Source organism: Aquarana catesbeiana, linkage group LG02 (assembly GCF_042186555.1).
Source record: "Aquarana catesbeiana isolate 2022-GZ linkage group LG02, ASM4218655v1, whole genome shotgun sequence".
Classification (NCBI taxonomy): domain Eukaryota; kingdom Metazoa; phylum Chordata; class Amphibia; order Anura; family Ranidae; genus Aquarana; species Aquarana catesbeiana.
Window position 1 is genome coordinate 795807609 of NC_133325.1, and position 16857 is coordinate 795824465.

The window sequence follows — 16857 nt, forward strand, 5'->3', positions numbered from 1 at the left end:
CATTTTGTTTGTAATTTGACAAGAATGTTACATTTATGTAGACTTTTGTGTGTAGCGCTGCATCAATTGCAGTGTGGTGTGAAGGGCTCATAGACAGCAATTGTTTTTAGAGTGTCCTTGTATTGATCGATACATCTGGTGTGAACGTTCTCTCATATGTGAGGAAGTGCTGAACTGCTTCTAATCAGGAATTATATGATAAGGCTCTTTTTTAATGATTTCTAACAAATCTCTGTTAGACAGCCAAACATTAGACTCTGGATCATGGAGAAAATTGGATCATGCATTGCTGTTTTTTTTGCCTTCCTCTGGATCAACTATGAGTATAGGATTGTGTATAAAGGGTTGTATATTTTTGTTGCCCTTTTATTGGTTGAACTAGATGGACTTGTGTCTTTTTTCAGCCAGACTAACTATGTAACTATGCAGAAAGTGAGCTGCTCTACATGGAGTAGGGGGCCCGTTTCTCTTTATTGATGAAAATTTGTGTCAGGTGGGAATCCAATCTTATTGGTAGGTATGGATCCATTCTGGATGGGTGGCACAGATATGTTCTCTGCCAGTGGCACTTCTTGAGGGACACCATTGGTTGGTATGGATCCATTCTGGATAGGTGGCACTGATCTGACCTCTACCAGTGGCTCATCTTCAAGGACACCATTGGTGGGTATGGATCCATTATGGATGGGTGGCACAGATATGTTCTCTGCCAGTGCTTCATCTTCAGGGACACCATTGGTCTTCAAATCTCTTTTTCTGCAGTAAATCTGGAAATATAAATCACACAAAATTGCAGAGACTATCACCAACATACAGCATTGGGACTGTTCTCTCTCTAGTTTATTCCCACCCTCCATCATCCAATAGTCCATTCTCCCATGTGATATGGCTTCTGTTGTTTCATCTTTATTTTCACCTGCCTGGTAGTTATGTGAATAACACACTTCCTGTCCTAGGGTGACAACACTCACTCACTGCACTGTATCTGTGTAGAGCGGAGTTGTCACCCTAGGCTGCTCTCCTGAATTGGACTACAAACAGATCTTCATCTCCATTACATGGGGAGGGGAATGCATAGTAGAAGTTTGTAAGAAAGAGCACACTGAATATCTGGCAGGATCAAAACTATTATCTGTAATTGCTGATCTTAGACTGAAAAAAAGAAGAAGACAAATACAGCCACCAAATCTAAGGACTGATATTTCCCTAAAACCATCCCCCCACACACTCACCAACCTTTATCTGTACCAGATGTCACTGCACAGACCTCATCCACACACTAATTCTACATCCACATGGTGTTCCCCCCCATGTATCATCTTCATTCCAATCCCATGATGACCAAAATAAAAGCCCTGAGCTGGTTATTGCCGACCTTGACTTAAGCATGAATATAAAACCAGAATGTATTAATAAAGAGTAATGGAAGAAGTGGAGTATTTACTTTCCTGGAAGAATTTCCACTTTGGGTTTCCTCCAGTGCTGCTTACACAGTTATAGGCATTTGGTTCAGTTTGGCTAATCTCCTCCTTCAGTAAAGATCATGTGACCAGCACCTGAAACTTTGTCTGCAAGAGGAACATTAACCAACCCGAGCTCTCAACTCCTCTTCAGAAGAAATCACATGACTAAAAAGTCATATACTATAGGGAGCAGTGCCCCCCCAGCGCTCACTCGATTGCTGCTTCCCCCCATCGCTTGATTGCTCACCCGTAATCCGCCAGGCCCCCTGCCAGCCCCGCACTTACCCCATGCAGTTCGCGGCTTTCCCCCACTTCTCCTTCCAGCCAATCAGGTCTCAGGACTCACGGCCAATTGGGTCTCAGGACCCGCATCCTGATTGGCTGTGAGGAAAAACAGGAAGACATTACTTGAATATTAGTTTGCTAATGTCACACAACTAGGTGGGCTCTGGGTGCAGTGCTCTGCGTCCGGAGCCCATCCTTTTTTGAAGCCAATTAGAGCCTCAGGCTTTAATCACATGCTTCTGCATGTAGATTAGGGGCTGGGCATATCATGGATTAGGGGGGCGGCGCCCCTGTGCCCTGCATAAGTGGCTGCCACTGGTAGGGAGTCTAATGCTCGGTTCACATATCAGCTGCTGAATTCGGACCTGAAATGGACCAAAAGACACACAGTGTTTTTCTGCAAAATGCTCTGGACCTGCTGCGGAGATATGTAAACCGGCTCCATAGAGAGCAGGTCAAAATCTCCTGATATTGAGAATTGGATGGGGGATCCCCCGTCCAATTCACAATGGTGTGAACCCGGCCTAAAGCAGCATTTTCTCCAGGAGCAGCAAGTATTTCGGACCTTACATTGCTCTTTATGCTTTCCAGAAACGGCTAACATAACTTTCAGTATAGATCCATGTTAAATCAACAGAGTCTCTCTAAAGGAATAATCCGATCACAGAAAGGAAAGATGTAATCATTACTCACCAAAGACACCAAAATAATCCCAATAATCACACCGAGCACTCCAGGAACAATGAGAAACATTTGGGATCTAATATGACCTGATGTAAGATCTGTCAGAAAATAAATACAATGTTTAGAACACATCTCTGTGTAGAGATTACATGTGTGATCAATATACAATGTATCCATTCTACAGTCTGCTTTGTTATATTACAATATTTATATATCAGCAAACTTCAGCTTATAGAAAAGTGACGGCAGAAAAAGACCGGAGTATTCCATCAAGTCCGTCCATTTTATATATTTTTTATTACCTTCATTGTCTGACTATTATATATAACCTGCACACTGACCCCATACTGTATAGTTTATACACACACATATACAGTATATAGTGCAAGTCCCAGGGAAGAATGACAACCTCCTCTATTCCCCCAGTAATTGCTCCTCTCACCTCTGATCTCCAGCCGGTATTCCCGGATCTCCTCACTGACTGGGTTTGTGATCCTGACCCGGAATCTCCTCTCTGCGTCGTCTCTCTGCACACTGGGGATAATCAGCGTCCTATTGTCATCTATCAGCCGGTATCTTTCAGGGAGAGGATCCCCGTCCACCTCCCAGGTCACAGCGCTCTCTTCTCCAGAGAACTGGACACTCACAGCCGTCTCCTCACCCAACCGGCTACAGTTACTGGTGATGTTGGAGATGAGAACCGGATCTGGAGAAGAACAATTACCATCAGTCATAGGTCACCAACACAGAACCCAGATACATGGAATAGAGTGCTAGCTCTTATTGTATACTTATACTGAGGAGGACAGTTGGGTGGATATTAGGTGAGAATACTGGAAATCTGTTACATGAAGAACTCATTTCCTCTCCTCACTCATCCTGTATAATAGACACTTCTTCCCCCATAGAGTACAATGCAGTGTAGAGAAGTGTTATGTAGTATATGGACTCTTACCCAGAACACGGATCTCTGTAGAGGACATTACATATCCCGGATCACAGTGACACCAGATCTTATACACACAGGAATCCTCCTTCCTGGCATGTGTCAGCTTCCAGCATCCGCTTCCTGTGTGCAGCTGGAGTCTGGAGTCGTGAGATTTAGTGGCGTTGAAAGAACAAAGATTTTCCATCAATGTCCTATCCTCTCCTCTGCAATCTCTGTACAGCTCCACAATAACATCATCCTCAGGACACTTCATATTACAGCCAGTGATGTCTGATCCGCTCTGTACATACACCGTTCCTGATGACACCGATATGATCATCATACACAGGAGACCTGGGAAGAGAAGACAGATCAGAAATGTGAGCAGAACTTTCATAGTGTCCCTAAATTCCACTTGTAATTTATGGTATCATGAGAAGCATAAGCAGAAGCAAAAAAAACATCCCAGCAGAGAAGAGGAACATAAACACAACGATCGTCCCAAAGCCTCATCAGCTCCAGTTCTTTGTGTGTCCATTTCTATTGATGACATTTACAACCAAAAAAATGTTGCGCTAAGTGGAGGATAATTAATATCTGTGCAGCATGGTGCAATCCTAATCTAAGTACCTATACACAAAATACATAACAAAAAACCTGCAATATAGTGCTCCTATGCTCCAATCTTAAATTGATCTGATAAACAACGTAGTAATGTACTAAATATAGATGAGCTGAACACCCCCCCAGTTCAGTTTGCACCAGAATTTGCGAACAGGTAAAGAATTCGGACAAACGCGACAACACCGTTAAAGTCTATGGGACACGAACATGAAAAATCAAAAGTGCTCATTCTAGTATGCAAGTTATTGTCATAAAAAATGTTTGGGGACCCGGGTCCTGCCCCAGGGGACATGTATCAATGCAAAAATTAAAAAAAAAAAAACGATTTTAATAATGCTTAAAGTGAAACAATAAAAATGAAATATTCCTTTAAATATCATGCCTGGGGGGTGTCTATAGTATGCCTGTAAAGTGGTGCATCTTTCCCATGTTTAGAACAGTACCACAGAAAAATGACATTTCTAAAGGAAAAAAGTCATTTAAAACTACTCACGGCTGTAATGAATTGTCGGGTCTCGACAATATAGATAAAACTCATTGAAAAAAAGGCATGGGCCCCCGCCCCAGTCCATTACCAGGCTCTTTGGGTCTGGTATGAATATAAGGGGAACCCCAAATGTAAAAAAAAAATTTGCGTGGGGGTCCCCCCAAAATCCATACCAGGCCCTTATCCAAGCAAGCAACCTGGCAGGCTGCAGGAAAAGAGGGGGAATGAGAGAGTGACCCCCCAACTCCTGAACCGTACCAGGCCACATGCCCTCAACATGGGGGGATGCTTTGGAGTCAACCCCAAAGCACCTTGTCCCCATGTTGATGGGGACAAGGGCCTCATCCCCACAACCCTTGCCCAGTGGTTGTGGGGGTCTGCGGGCGGGGGGCTTATTGGAATCTGGAAGCCCCCTTTAACAAAGAGACCCCCACATCTCGGCCTCTCCTGTCTTTTTTTCCTATTTTTGACACTTTTAGTGAAATGGTAGGGGTACAATGTACCTGTTACGAATTCACAGGACGGAGGCCGGGATCTAGTGGTCCCCTTATTTAAAGGGGGCTTCCAGATTCCGATAAGCCCTCCCGCCTGCAGACCCCGGTACCAACCTGGGCAAGGGTTGTGGGGATGAGGCCCTTGTCCCATCAACATGGGGACAAGATGCTTTGGGGGTTAGTCCAAAGCACCCTCCCCATGTTGAGGGCATGTGGCCTGGTATGGTGCAGGAGGAAATTGGGAGGCGCTCTCTCGTCCCCCCTCTTTTCCTGTGGCCTGCCAGGTTGCATGCTCGGATAAGAGTCTGGTATGGATTTGGGGGGGACCCCTATGCCATTTTTTTATTTTGGTGCAGGGTTCCCTTTAATATTCATACCAGACCCAATGAGCCTTGTAATGGACTGGGGGAACCCATTCTGTTTTTTCCAATGCGTTTTATCTATATTGCCGAGACCGGACAATTCATTACAGCCGCGATCAGTTTTAAATTACTTTTTTCCTTTAGAAATGTCATTTTGCTATGGTACTGTTCTGAACACGGGAAAGATGCACCACTTTACAGGCAGACTAAGGACACCCCCCGCACGATATTTAACCACTTCCCACCCAGCCCATAGCAGATGACGGCTGGGCGGTGGTTCAGTTATCCCGACTGGGCGTCATATGATGTCCAGCAGGATAACATGCCGCCGTGCGCCCACGGGGGCGCGCATCACGGTGATCGGTGGAGCGGTGTGTCAGTCTGACACACCGCGCCACCGATCTTGGTAAAGAGCCTCTGGCGGAGGCTCTTTACCACGTGATCAGCCGTGTCCAATCAAGGCTGATCACAATGTCAATATGAAGAGCCGTTGATTGGCTTTTCCTCACTCGCGTCTGACAGACGCGAGTAGAGGAGAGCCGATCGGTGGCTCTCCTGACAGGGGGGGTCTGTGCAGATTGTTTATCAGCGCAGCCCCCCCTAAGATCACCACATTGGACCACCAGGGATCGCCACTAGGACCACCAGGGAGAGGGGCAACATGTGGATGGCCAGGTATGTACCCCATGGCCATACACATGTGCCCAATGTGCCCAGTCAATGCCCAATCTGTGCCAATCAGTGCCCACAAATGGGCACTGATTGGCACCATTATATAGCACTGATGCCCAGCAATGCCACCCTTAGGGGCATCAGTGCCATCAATCAGTGTCATCAGTGCCATCCATCAATGTCCATCGGTGCCACCTGTCAGTGCCCATCCGTGCCACCCAGTGCCACCAATAAGTACCCATCAGTGCCACCCATAAGTACCCATCAATGCCACCTACAAATGCCCATCAGTGCCGCATATGAGTTCCCATTGGTGCCACCTATGAGTGCCCATCGGTGCCTCATACCAGTGCCACCTATCAGTGCCACCTATTAGTGCCCATCAGTGCCGCCTATCAGTGCTCATCATCAGTGCCCGTCAGTGCCACCTCATTGGTGCCACCTCATCGGTTCCACCGTATCAGTGCCCGTCAGTGCAGCCATATCAGTGCCTGTCATTGAAGAAGAAAACATACTTATTTCCAAAAAATTTTAACAGAAATTTTCTGTCTTTTTTTATTTGTTGCGCAAAAAATAAAAACCACAGAGGTGATCAAATACCACCAAAAGAAAGCTCTATTTGTGGGAACAAAATGATAAAAAAAATTTTGTGTACAGTGTTGTATGACCGCGCAATTGTCATTCAAATTGCGACAGCACTGAAAGCTGAAAATTGGCCTGGGCGGGAAGGTGTCCCAGTGCCTGGTATTGAATGGTTAAAGGAATATTTCATTTTTTTTGATTCACTTTAAGCATTATTAAAAATCACTGCTCCCGAAAAAACTGGCGTTTTTAAAACTTTTTTTTTCATTGATACATGTCCCCTGGGGTAGGACCCGAGTCCCCAAACACTTTTTATGGCAATAAATTGCATATAAGCCTTTAGAATGAGCACTTTTGGTTTTTCATGTTAGTGTCCCATAGACTTTAACAGGGTTCCGCCGCTTTCGAATTTGCCGCGAACACCGCATAATGTTCATTGTTCGCCGAAAGTCCGAACAACCAAAGTTCGGCCCAAACTTATGCTCAGGCTGAACCATTCGCCCATCCCTAGTGCTGAACAGATGATCTCTAATAACTGAGCAACATCATACATCAGTACAACCTAATATGAATTCATACAAAATTTCATAACAAAATATTAACAATATTAAAGTGCTCATGTGCTCTATTACTGAATAACATTTGATGTGCAAAACATGCTTAAAGCGGAGTTCCACCCAATAATGGAACTTCTGCTTTAAGTGATGGTGACCCCCTGACATGCCACATTTGGCATGTAATTTTTTTCGCGGGGGGAGTGTATACCCTCTTTTTAGAGGCATCCAGCTCTCACTTCCTCCCAGGGATCCGCAAGGAAGTTCACCTCTCCCCCCTCCCTCCCTGCATACTTCTGGGACACATCACAGGTCCCAGAAGATTGCCTGGCCAATCACAGTGCGCATGCGCAGCCCGCATATGCGCAGTGCACAGCCGGGTGCCCACAGTTACAATGCCAGGGCCACAGAGAGGAGGGGGAGAGGAGCGGGGCTTCGTTCGCCCGCATTGCTGGACCATGGGACAGGTGAGTGTCCGATTATTAAAAGTCAGCAGATACACTTTTTGTAGCTGCTGACTTTTAAATGGGTGGAACTCCGCTTTAATAGTAAAAGTCCATAGTAAACCATGCGCTGAAAATTTCCTTATGACAAGTGCTCCAAACTTAAAAGTAAGTGCCACACTTAGGTGCTCCCCTTTGGTAATACCCTCACCTTAGGGCGTGTGACCGCACACTTAAGTTTGATCTAACGCGCTTACGAGCCACCCCTGGGCTCTGTGGGAATGAGCTGCTCAGGTATCCTGGATCATCCTAGAGTGGTATCCTCATAATAATAGAAAAAGAGCTGGATAGTGTGATACTAGTTTTTAAAATCCTTTATTTAAAAAAACCTCAACAAGTGGGTACTCACATGTAACAAGTGCTTAGAGCGCACCAAACTAAACAGGCAATCAGAGTGTATCTGTAGGGCTATCGTTCTATTCTGCAGCAGCTGTTACCAAACTCTGTCCTGTCCCCTCCCCACGCGTATCGACACAGGGAATCACGTGTCTTCCTCAGGGGGATTTGGACAGCTGGCTCAGCGAAAAGAAATAGGTAATTGGCAGCCATTTTAGTGTAGTTAAAAAGCCCCGTAATTGAAGACATATTCAATCAGATAGAAGTCCTTAACTACTAATCTATACTATTACTCAGAACGGTGTTTGAACGGATCGATATCCTCGCAGATCATGTTCACAAATACCATAAATGCATCACATACAGAGCATAATTAACCACTTCAGCCCCAGAAGATTTGGCTGCTGAATGACCATGGCTTTTTTTGCGATTCGGCATTGCTTCGCTTTAACTGACAATTGCGCAGTCGTGCGACGCTGTACCAACAAATAGAGCTTTTTGGTGGTATTTGATCGCCTCCGCGGTCTTTATTTTTTGCGCTATAAACAAAAAAAGAGACAATTTTGAAAAAAAAACCACAATATTTTGTACTTTTTTCTATAATAAATATCAATTTTTCTTTTTTAAAAAGAGCTATTTTTTTCTCAGTTTAGGCCGATATGTATTCTTTTACATATTTTTGGTAAAAAAAAATTTAAAAATTTGCAATAAGTGTATAGTGATTGGTTTGCGCAAAAGTTATAGCATCTTCAAATCAGGGGATAGTTTTATAGCATTTTTATTATTTTTTTTTACTAGTAATGGCGGCGATCTGCGATTTTTATCAGGACTGCGACATTATGGTGGACACATCGGACACTTTTGACACATTTTTGGGACCATTGGCATTTATACAGCGATCAGTGCTATAAAAATGTCACTGGCAGGGAAGGGTTTAACACTAGGGGGCGATCAAGGGGTTAACTGTGTTCCCTAGTGTGTCTCTAACTCTAGGGGGAGGGGACTGACCTAGAGGAAGTGAGGGATTGTGGTTCCTAGCTAATAGGAACTCATGATCTGTCACGCCTCACAGAACAGAACAGGGATTTGTGTGTTTACACACATGTCCCTGTTCTGCCTCATGTGCCCGCGATTGCTCGTGGCCGGTGGTCAATGCGACCGTCGGCCATTAGCATCAGCACCCCCACTATGCTGCGGGCGTGTGAGCGCACCTGCTACCCTGATCCCACGAGCCGAAGTATAGCTACGACGGCTCACGGGATCGGGCTGATCTGCCACAGTAAAATGACGGCGGCTGGTCGGCAAGCGGTTAATAGGCAAGTACAATGATTAACAATGATAATAAATGAAAAATAAAAACAATATGAGTAGTTCCCACTATACAAACATGTGAGAGTTCAATTAATTAACATATAAAGTCACTAACAAATATTAGCAGATAAATAATATTCGGCTAATGCTCACTGGTAAGCCATATCGCTGGTCCCTATAGGCATAAATGTAAATATATAACCCGCTTATGAATGTGAGGCTGTGAATAATCATTCTCTATGGAATGTAAGCTACATCCCGAATGTAGCAAAGTAAACAAACCCTGCCCGCTGTTACATAGGAATAATGCCAAAAGGGAACCAAATCCCATGAATAAGCCATATATCCCCAAACAAAGCTTGACAAGATGTCACCCCAGGGACCACAACCCCTCATAAAGGGTGAATAAATATAATAAAAATTATAATAAGCTATAATAATAGGGAACCTGCTACTCTGTTAGCAGACCCCTATGATAAGGTACCACTAGGTGGCTGCCTTAAGTGGCCACCATATTAAACCCCCCAAAATAGAGACTCTAACCCTCATATTGGGTGAGCGCTGGCTCAACCCTAATTATATACAAATAAAATTTACCATAATAGTAACCTATACACTATCTAACAATCTATATGTTGAATATGAGCCTATCATAAAGAAGGTCTTCCCTTATGTGATATTCAAAAAATCTAATGGGTGTTATCAGAGGATATTACCAGTCACTAAGAAAGCATCTAAGGTCAAACTCTTTATTTAGCCCCCCCGGCATAAGAGACCCCCATCTGGTGAGTCCACCATGATTCCCTCTTACTAATCTCCCTAATGTAGTTACTATATTAGTGTAGTTACTCTATTGATGACCTTGTCATGGCCAGCTGGGGACTACTGATCACTGATGGGAGATCTGCAGACTTGGGGAGATGGAGGGAAAAAAAATAGGATCCATTTACACAATCAAAAAACTCCTAGATCACTTGCCAGCCAACCTGCAATGAACCAAATTATTGTGTCTAACAGTTCAAGTTAAAACAAGGGGTTTAGTTTGCACACATTTGCAAATACATGTGTGATCTGCGGAGCCACATCATGACACCCCAGTGTACTGCAGTCCTAATGCTATAAATTGAGAGCCTCCAAAGTTGGAGCAATATATAATAATGGATAGATTAAGGGCAGGTATGGCTGGGGGGAGCGCACCCCTCCTTAAAGGTACAGGGACACACTGTACACCCAGCAAATTTATAGAGTTAGGGCTGAAGTACACTGGGGTGCCCTGATATGGTCTCTGCAGACTACTCATGTATTTGCATGTTTGCAAACTAAATCTCTTGTTTTAATGTGAACTGTTGGACGGGACAATTCAGTTTGTTGCAGGCTGGTTGGTAAGTGAGCTGGGAATTTGTTGCTTGTTTTTGACATGCATTACACTTCCATGTGCTCCTTGCTGCAAAGGCCAGTTACAGATTGGGGTGGTTGTCATTTGTTTGTTCCATTTACACGAGCAATGTCATCACACAGAATAATTGTACAAAACTGGATTAGATTTGGAAGGCAAACCAAGGTAGGGGGCAGGAAGAGAACAGTCCTAGAAATTAACAAGAGAAAAGTGGTCAAGGAAGCCGACACATTGAGGACTCCGGTGCTAACCAATAATACAGGTGGGAGTAACCACAAAATAAACTGCCAGTAAAAAGAAAAAAAAAATAGTGGAAAGAGACATCAATTTATAAGCTACCGAGTCATACAAAAATCTAAAAAGGTTTTATTGAAAAAGGTATAAAATGTATTCAGAACAGGAATACAGAACATACATATATGAAAAATCACCATATTCCCATCAGTCCCTTACCTCCCCAAACACCCAATCAAAAGAAAAGTACTAATAAAACTAAAAGAACCACATATCACACCACCAAAAAAGTTTTTCCATGCAGCAGGAAAGAAGGAAAGATCCTTAAGGGCTCTTTCACACGGGGCGGATCCGTGATGATCCGCCCCGTGAACATCCGCTTGCTCAGCGGGGATAGCTCCACCGATCCCCGCTGAGCAGGAAGATGACAGGTGCATCGCTGCACACTGTGCAGCGACGGACCTGTCAGAGCGCCGCTCTCCCCTATGGGGGGATCGGATGATGACGGATCGTAGTGTCCGTCGTCACCCGATCCGATCCGAAAACGGATGGAAAAGTAGGTTTTTCCTCCGTTACACTTTTCGGATCAGAGCGGGTCGGATGTCAGCAGACATGTCACCGCTGACATCCGACGCTCCATAGGGATGAATGTATGTCTGTTTTTCATCCGAAAACAGAAGGATGAAAAACGGACATACAGATCGTCCGTGTGAAAGAGGCCAAAAGCAAAAATAAGAAAGTCACAATGGAGACACAAGTGATGACCCCGCAGAAAAACCACACAAAGTGGAGAGAGAGCCTAATGCCGCGTACACACAGTCGGACTTTTCATCTACAAAAGTCCGACGGACTAAAGCTGGCTGACAATCCGATCGTGTGTGGGCTTCCCAGGACTTTCAGCGGACTTTTACAGCCTCAAATCTGACGGACTTTAGATTTGAAACATGCTTCAAATCTTTACGTTGTAATGACGCCGGACCCAGAAATCTGCTCGTCTGTGTGCTAGTCCGACGGACAGAAAGCCACGCTAGGGCAGCTATTGGCTACTGGCTATCAACTTCCTTACTTTAGTCTGGTGTACGTCATCACGTACGAATCTGTCGGACTTTTGTGTGATCGTATGTAGGCAAGTCCGTTCGTAAGAAAGTCTGCCGCAAGTCCGGCAAAAGTTCGCCAAAAGTCCATCGAAAGTCTGTCGGACAGGCTGTTGGACTTTTGTAGACAAAAAGTCCGACCGTGTGTACGCGGCATAAGAGCAATCCATAGGGAGCCCATGAATATACAAAAATCATGAAAAATGATAATTCACAATAGGTAATAAATCAATCGCTTATGTTCAGGATATCAATAAATAATAAGGAGAATATTAGTTTTTATTGCTCTGCAGGAGAAAATCTCTCTATATATATATATTTATACACAGAAGAGTTTGTCTGGATTGATCCATCTAATTGCAACAAGTTAACTCCGTTCAGGAGGCGTCTCCCATGTATTGTTCAGCTGGATGGATAAATCGATTTATAAATCCACAATACATGTGAAGGGTCTATTTTAGCCCTCTGTATGGGATTCATCTTCTGCCAGCTGCTTTCATCCAGATCTTTCCTCCTGTACTACAATCATCATCTGATTTGCTTTACATTTAACTTCTTGTTTTCAGGGACCGGTGCTCTGTCTTTGAAAGTTATACAATTGCAGCAGCTGAAATTGTTCTATGATTAACCGCTTGGCGACCAGCGCATGCCAATTTATGTCAGCAGAATGGCGCTGGTAGGCAAAATGGCATACAGGTACATCCCCTTTAAGAAGCGGTGTCGCGGGCGTGCGCCTGCCGTGGTCATCGTGACCGCGGGTCCTGCAGACTTGGTGTCCGCCAGGTGCCCGCCATCGTGTCACGGAGAGGAAGAACGGGGAGATGCTTTTGTAAACAAAGCATTTCCCCGTTCTGTCTAGTGACAGGACAGAGATCACAGCTCTCCGTCATTGAGAGCAGTGATCACTGTCCTGTGTGTTGAAGCCCCTCCCCCTAACAGTTAGAATCACTCCCTAGGACACACTTAACCCCTTCACTGCCAGTGTCATTTACACAGTAATCAATGCATTTTAATAGCACTGATCGCTGTATAAATGACAATGGTCCCAAAATAGTGTCAAAAATGTCCGATGTGTCCGCCATAATGTCACAGTCCCGATAAAAATTGCAGATCGCCGCCATTAAAAAATTTAAAATAAAAATGCCATAAATCTATCCCCTATTTTGTAGACACTATAAATTTTGTGCAAACCAATCAATATACGCTTATTGCAATTTTTTTTTACCAAAAATATGTAGAATACATATCGGCCTAAACTGAGGAAAAAAATTGGACATTTTTTATATATTTTTTGGGGATATTTATTATAGCAAAAAGTAAAAAATAATGCGTTTTTTTCAAAATTGATGCTCTTTTTTTGTTTATAGCGCAAAAAATAAAAACGGCAGAGGTGATCAAATACCACCAAAAGAAAGCTCTATTTGTGCGAAAAAAAGGAAGTCAATTTAGTTTGGGTACAACGTCGCACGACCGCACAATTGGAGAGCCCCCTCCCTAGGGTTGCCACCTGTCCGGGATTCACCCAGACAGTTCGGGTTTGGAACCATGCGTCCGGGTTTCAGACTGCCTGAAACCCGGACACATTATTTAGTCTGGACTATGGCTTCCCAGCAGGATTGCTGGCTGCAGTTGTCTAAGCTTAGAGTATCTGTTATGCCGCATACACACAGGCGGACTTTTCGACGGACTTTCCGAATGAACGGACTTGCCTACACACAATCAACCAAAGTCCAACCGATTCGTACATGATGATGTACACCAGACTAAAACAAGGAAGTTCATGGCCAGTAGCCAATAGCTCCGTCGGACTAGCATACAGGGGAGCGGCCTTTTCGACCGGACTCAAGTCCGTCGGACAGATTTGAAACATGTTTCATTTCTAGGTCCGTCCAACTTTTGAGAAAAAAAAGTCTGCTGGAGCCCACACACGATCGAATTATCCGCCAGACTAAGTCTGCCGTAAAGTCCGCTCGTGTGTACGCGGCATTACACTCTCTTTCACACTGCCCAAAGCCAACACTAACAATTACCCCTCCCCCCACAAACACACACATACAGGAGATGAGAGAGAGGGCTCGAGCTGCTCCTCTTCCCCCCACCCCCACCCCTCTGTGTCTGCCCACACTCCAATCCCCGGTGCTGTGCCTCAGAAAAGGAAAGTGGTGGGCCGGAAATTTGAAGTCCAGCAGTCTCAGATACATCTGGATGAGAGGTGCTGATGCCAAGGGGTGAGTGAGCTCACCATCCATCCCTGTCTGTGACTGAAGTCTCCCTCTTCTCTTTCCTGCCTCTGAGTGAGAACACTAAGGTAAACTGGGGTACTCAGAGCACCCCTTACATCAGAGTTCCCCTTTACACCAGGGGCCACAGTGTTCTCCCTTACATCAGAGTCCTTTCCATACATCAGAGTTCTCAGTATCCCCCTTAAATCAGGGTTCTCAGAGCACCCCTTATGTCAGAGTCCCCAGAGTTCTCCCTTATATCAGAGTCTGTAGAATCCCCCCTTACAGTGAAAGGGAACTCTGCGAGTTCAGATGTAAAAGAGGAACTCTTGTTAGTAACTTTATATGATTAGAAATGTTATTTAACATCAATATATATGTATAGTTTATAATATAAAAAAATTGCTGTGCGACGCTAAAGTGTTCGGGTTTGAAGAAAAGGTGGCAAACCTTCCCCAGTACCAGTGCTGTACCCCCTGTCAGTGTGATCAGTGTATGGAGAGCCCCTCCCCCAGTACCAGTGCTGTACCCCCTGTCAGTGTGATCAGTGTATGGAGAGCCCCTCCCCCAGTACCAGTGCTGTACCCCCTGTCAGTGTGATCAGTGTATGGAGAGCCCCTCCCCCAGTACCAGTGCTGTACCCCTGTCAGTGTATGGAGAGCCCCCTCCCCCCAATACCAGTGCTGTACCCCCTGTCAGTGTATGGAGAGCCCCCTCCCCCCAATACCAGTGCTGTACCCCCTGTCAGTGTGATCAGTGTATGGAGAGCCCCTCCCCCAGTACCAGTGCTGTACCCCCTGTCAGTGTGATCAGTGTATGGAGAGCCCCTCCCCCAGTACCAGTGCTGTACCCCCTGTCAGTGTATGGAGAGCCCCCTCCCCCCAATACCAGTGCTGTACCCCCTGTCAGTGTATGGAGAGCCCCCTCCCCCCAATACCAGTGCTGTACCCCCTGTCAGTGTGATCAGTGTATGAGGAGCTCCCCCTCCCCCCAGTACCAGTGCTGTACCCCTGTCAGTGTGATCAGTGTATGGAGAGCCCCTCCCCCAGTACCAGTGCTGTACCCCCTGTCAGTGTGATCAGTGTATGGAGAGCCCCTCCCCCAGTACCAGTGCTGTACCCCCTGTCAGTGTATGGAGAGCCCCCTCCCCCCAATACCAGTGCTGTACCCCCTGTCAGTGTATGGAGAGCCCCCTCCCCCCAATACCAGTGTTGTACCCCCTGTCAGTGTGATCAGTGCTATACCCCCAGTACCAGTGCTGTACCCCCTGTCAGTGTGATCAGTGCTATACCCCCAGTACCAGTGCTGTATCTCCATCCCCACCCCCTGCTCTCTGCCCCCCATAGTAAACTGTGTTTGCTATGCTTCAGTTTGTGAATGAACAGGAAGCCGCTCAGCACAGAACACTTCCTATTCATTCTCTGTGCAGTGCAGCTGAGGCTGCAGAGGAAGGGATTGGGAATTGATATCCTCATTTCCTTTCTCTGTCTTAAAAGTAAAGACATTAGAGGTTTAGACCCCTGATATTTCACTAAAGTTCCTAACAGGGCTGTTAAAAAAAAAATAAAACAACGGAAGGAAAATGTAAGGCCCCTTTCACACGAGTCGGGCTCCGTTTCTACGGAGCCCGCCTCGGTCCGCCGGCTGAGCGGGAGATCTGTTTGTTGATCTCCGCTGAGCCGGCGGATGACAGGTCCCTCTCTGCTCACTGAGCGGGGAGGGGCTTGTCAGGCGCCACTGCCGCCTATGGAGGGATCGGACGAAAACGGACAGCATGTCCGTTTTCGTCAGATCTCACCCGATCCGATAGCGACGGATCTGGACGTAGAGCCATCCGTCTGCTTTTAGCGGATCGGACGGGGTCGGATGTCAGCGGACATGTCTCCGCTGACATTCGACGCTCCATAGGCAAACATGGATCGCCCATTCAGGTCCGCCGTCAAAACTGACAGGCGGACCTGAACGGTCCGATTGTGTGAAAGGGGCCTAAAACATTTAAAAATAGAAAACACTTAAAAAAGTTATAAAATTCTAAAAATAAAGATAAATTAGGGGCTCATTCATGTGTGCTTTGTTCTCTGAAGAGTGGTCAGTATTTAGATCACTCTTCAGAGAGCATTTGACAGGCGGAGGAGGTATATCACCTGTACAAAGTAATAAACCACAGATTCACACTGTACAGAGCACAGCGCCCGTGTGAATGACCCCCAAGATCTCATCCACACAAAGAGCTTCATTTATTAACTCCATACAGTTCTATCTTTTCGATTTATCAGGAATTGTGTTTTTCATTATTAATAATAATTTTACTGTATTTTAAGCAAAAATATAACTTGATTTTTTATTTTTTTGGGGGGTGGGGGGGAGGGGCTGACAGATGGACAGGAGATCAGAAAGGATAAGTCAGGTCTTCAGGGCTCAGATAAAAACACTTAGGCTGGGCTCACACCTTTGTGAATTGGATGTTTATTTCTCCGCATCCAATTCACATGTCAGGAGATTGTGATCGGTTCTCTATGGAGCCGGTTCACATATCTCCGGAGTGATTTGTAGAGGAGTCCTGTGTATCTTCTGGTCTGTTTCATGTCTGAATTCAGACAAAAATTCGGGCAGAAATCAGACCTGA

At 45.4% G+C, this 16857-nt stretch overlaps 1 protein-coding gene across 1 annotated transcript in view; it reads right to left on the minus strand.

Moving 5' to 3' along the window:
* Positions 1-470: 470 nt before the first annotated feature.
* LOC141127773 (uncharacterized) overlaps positions 471-16857 on the minus strand; it is a 32198-nt gene continuing 15811 nt past the window's right edge. The window contains exons 2-5 of the mRNA XM_073614547.1: positions 3388-3714; positions 2875-3138; positions 2442-2530; positions 471-767 (exon numbers count right to left, since the gene is read on the minus strand). Of these exons, the coding sequence (XP_073470648.1) occupies positions 471-767; positions 2442-2530; positions 2875-3138; positions 3388-3714 (977 nt within the window). The remainder of the gene's footprint in view (positions 768-2441; positions 2531-2874; positions 3139-3387; positions 3715-16857) is intronic.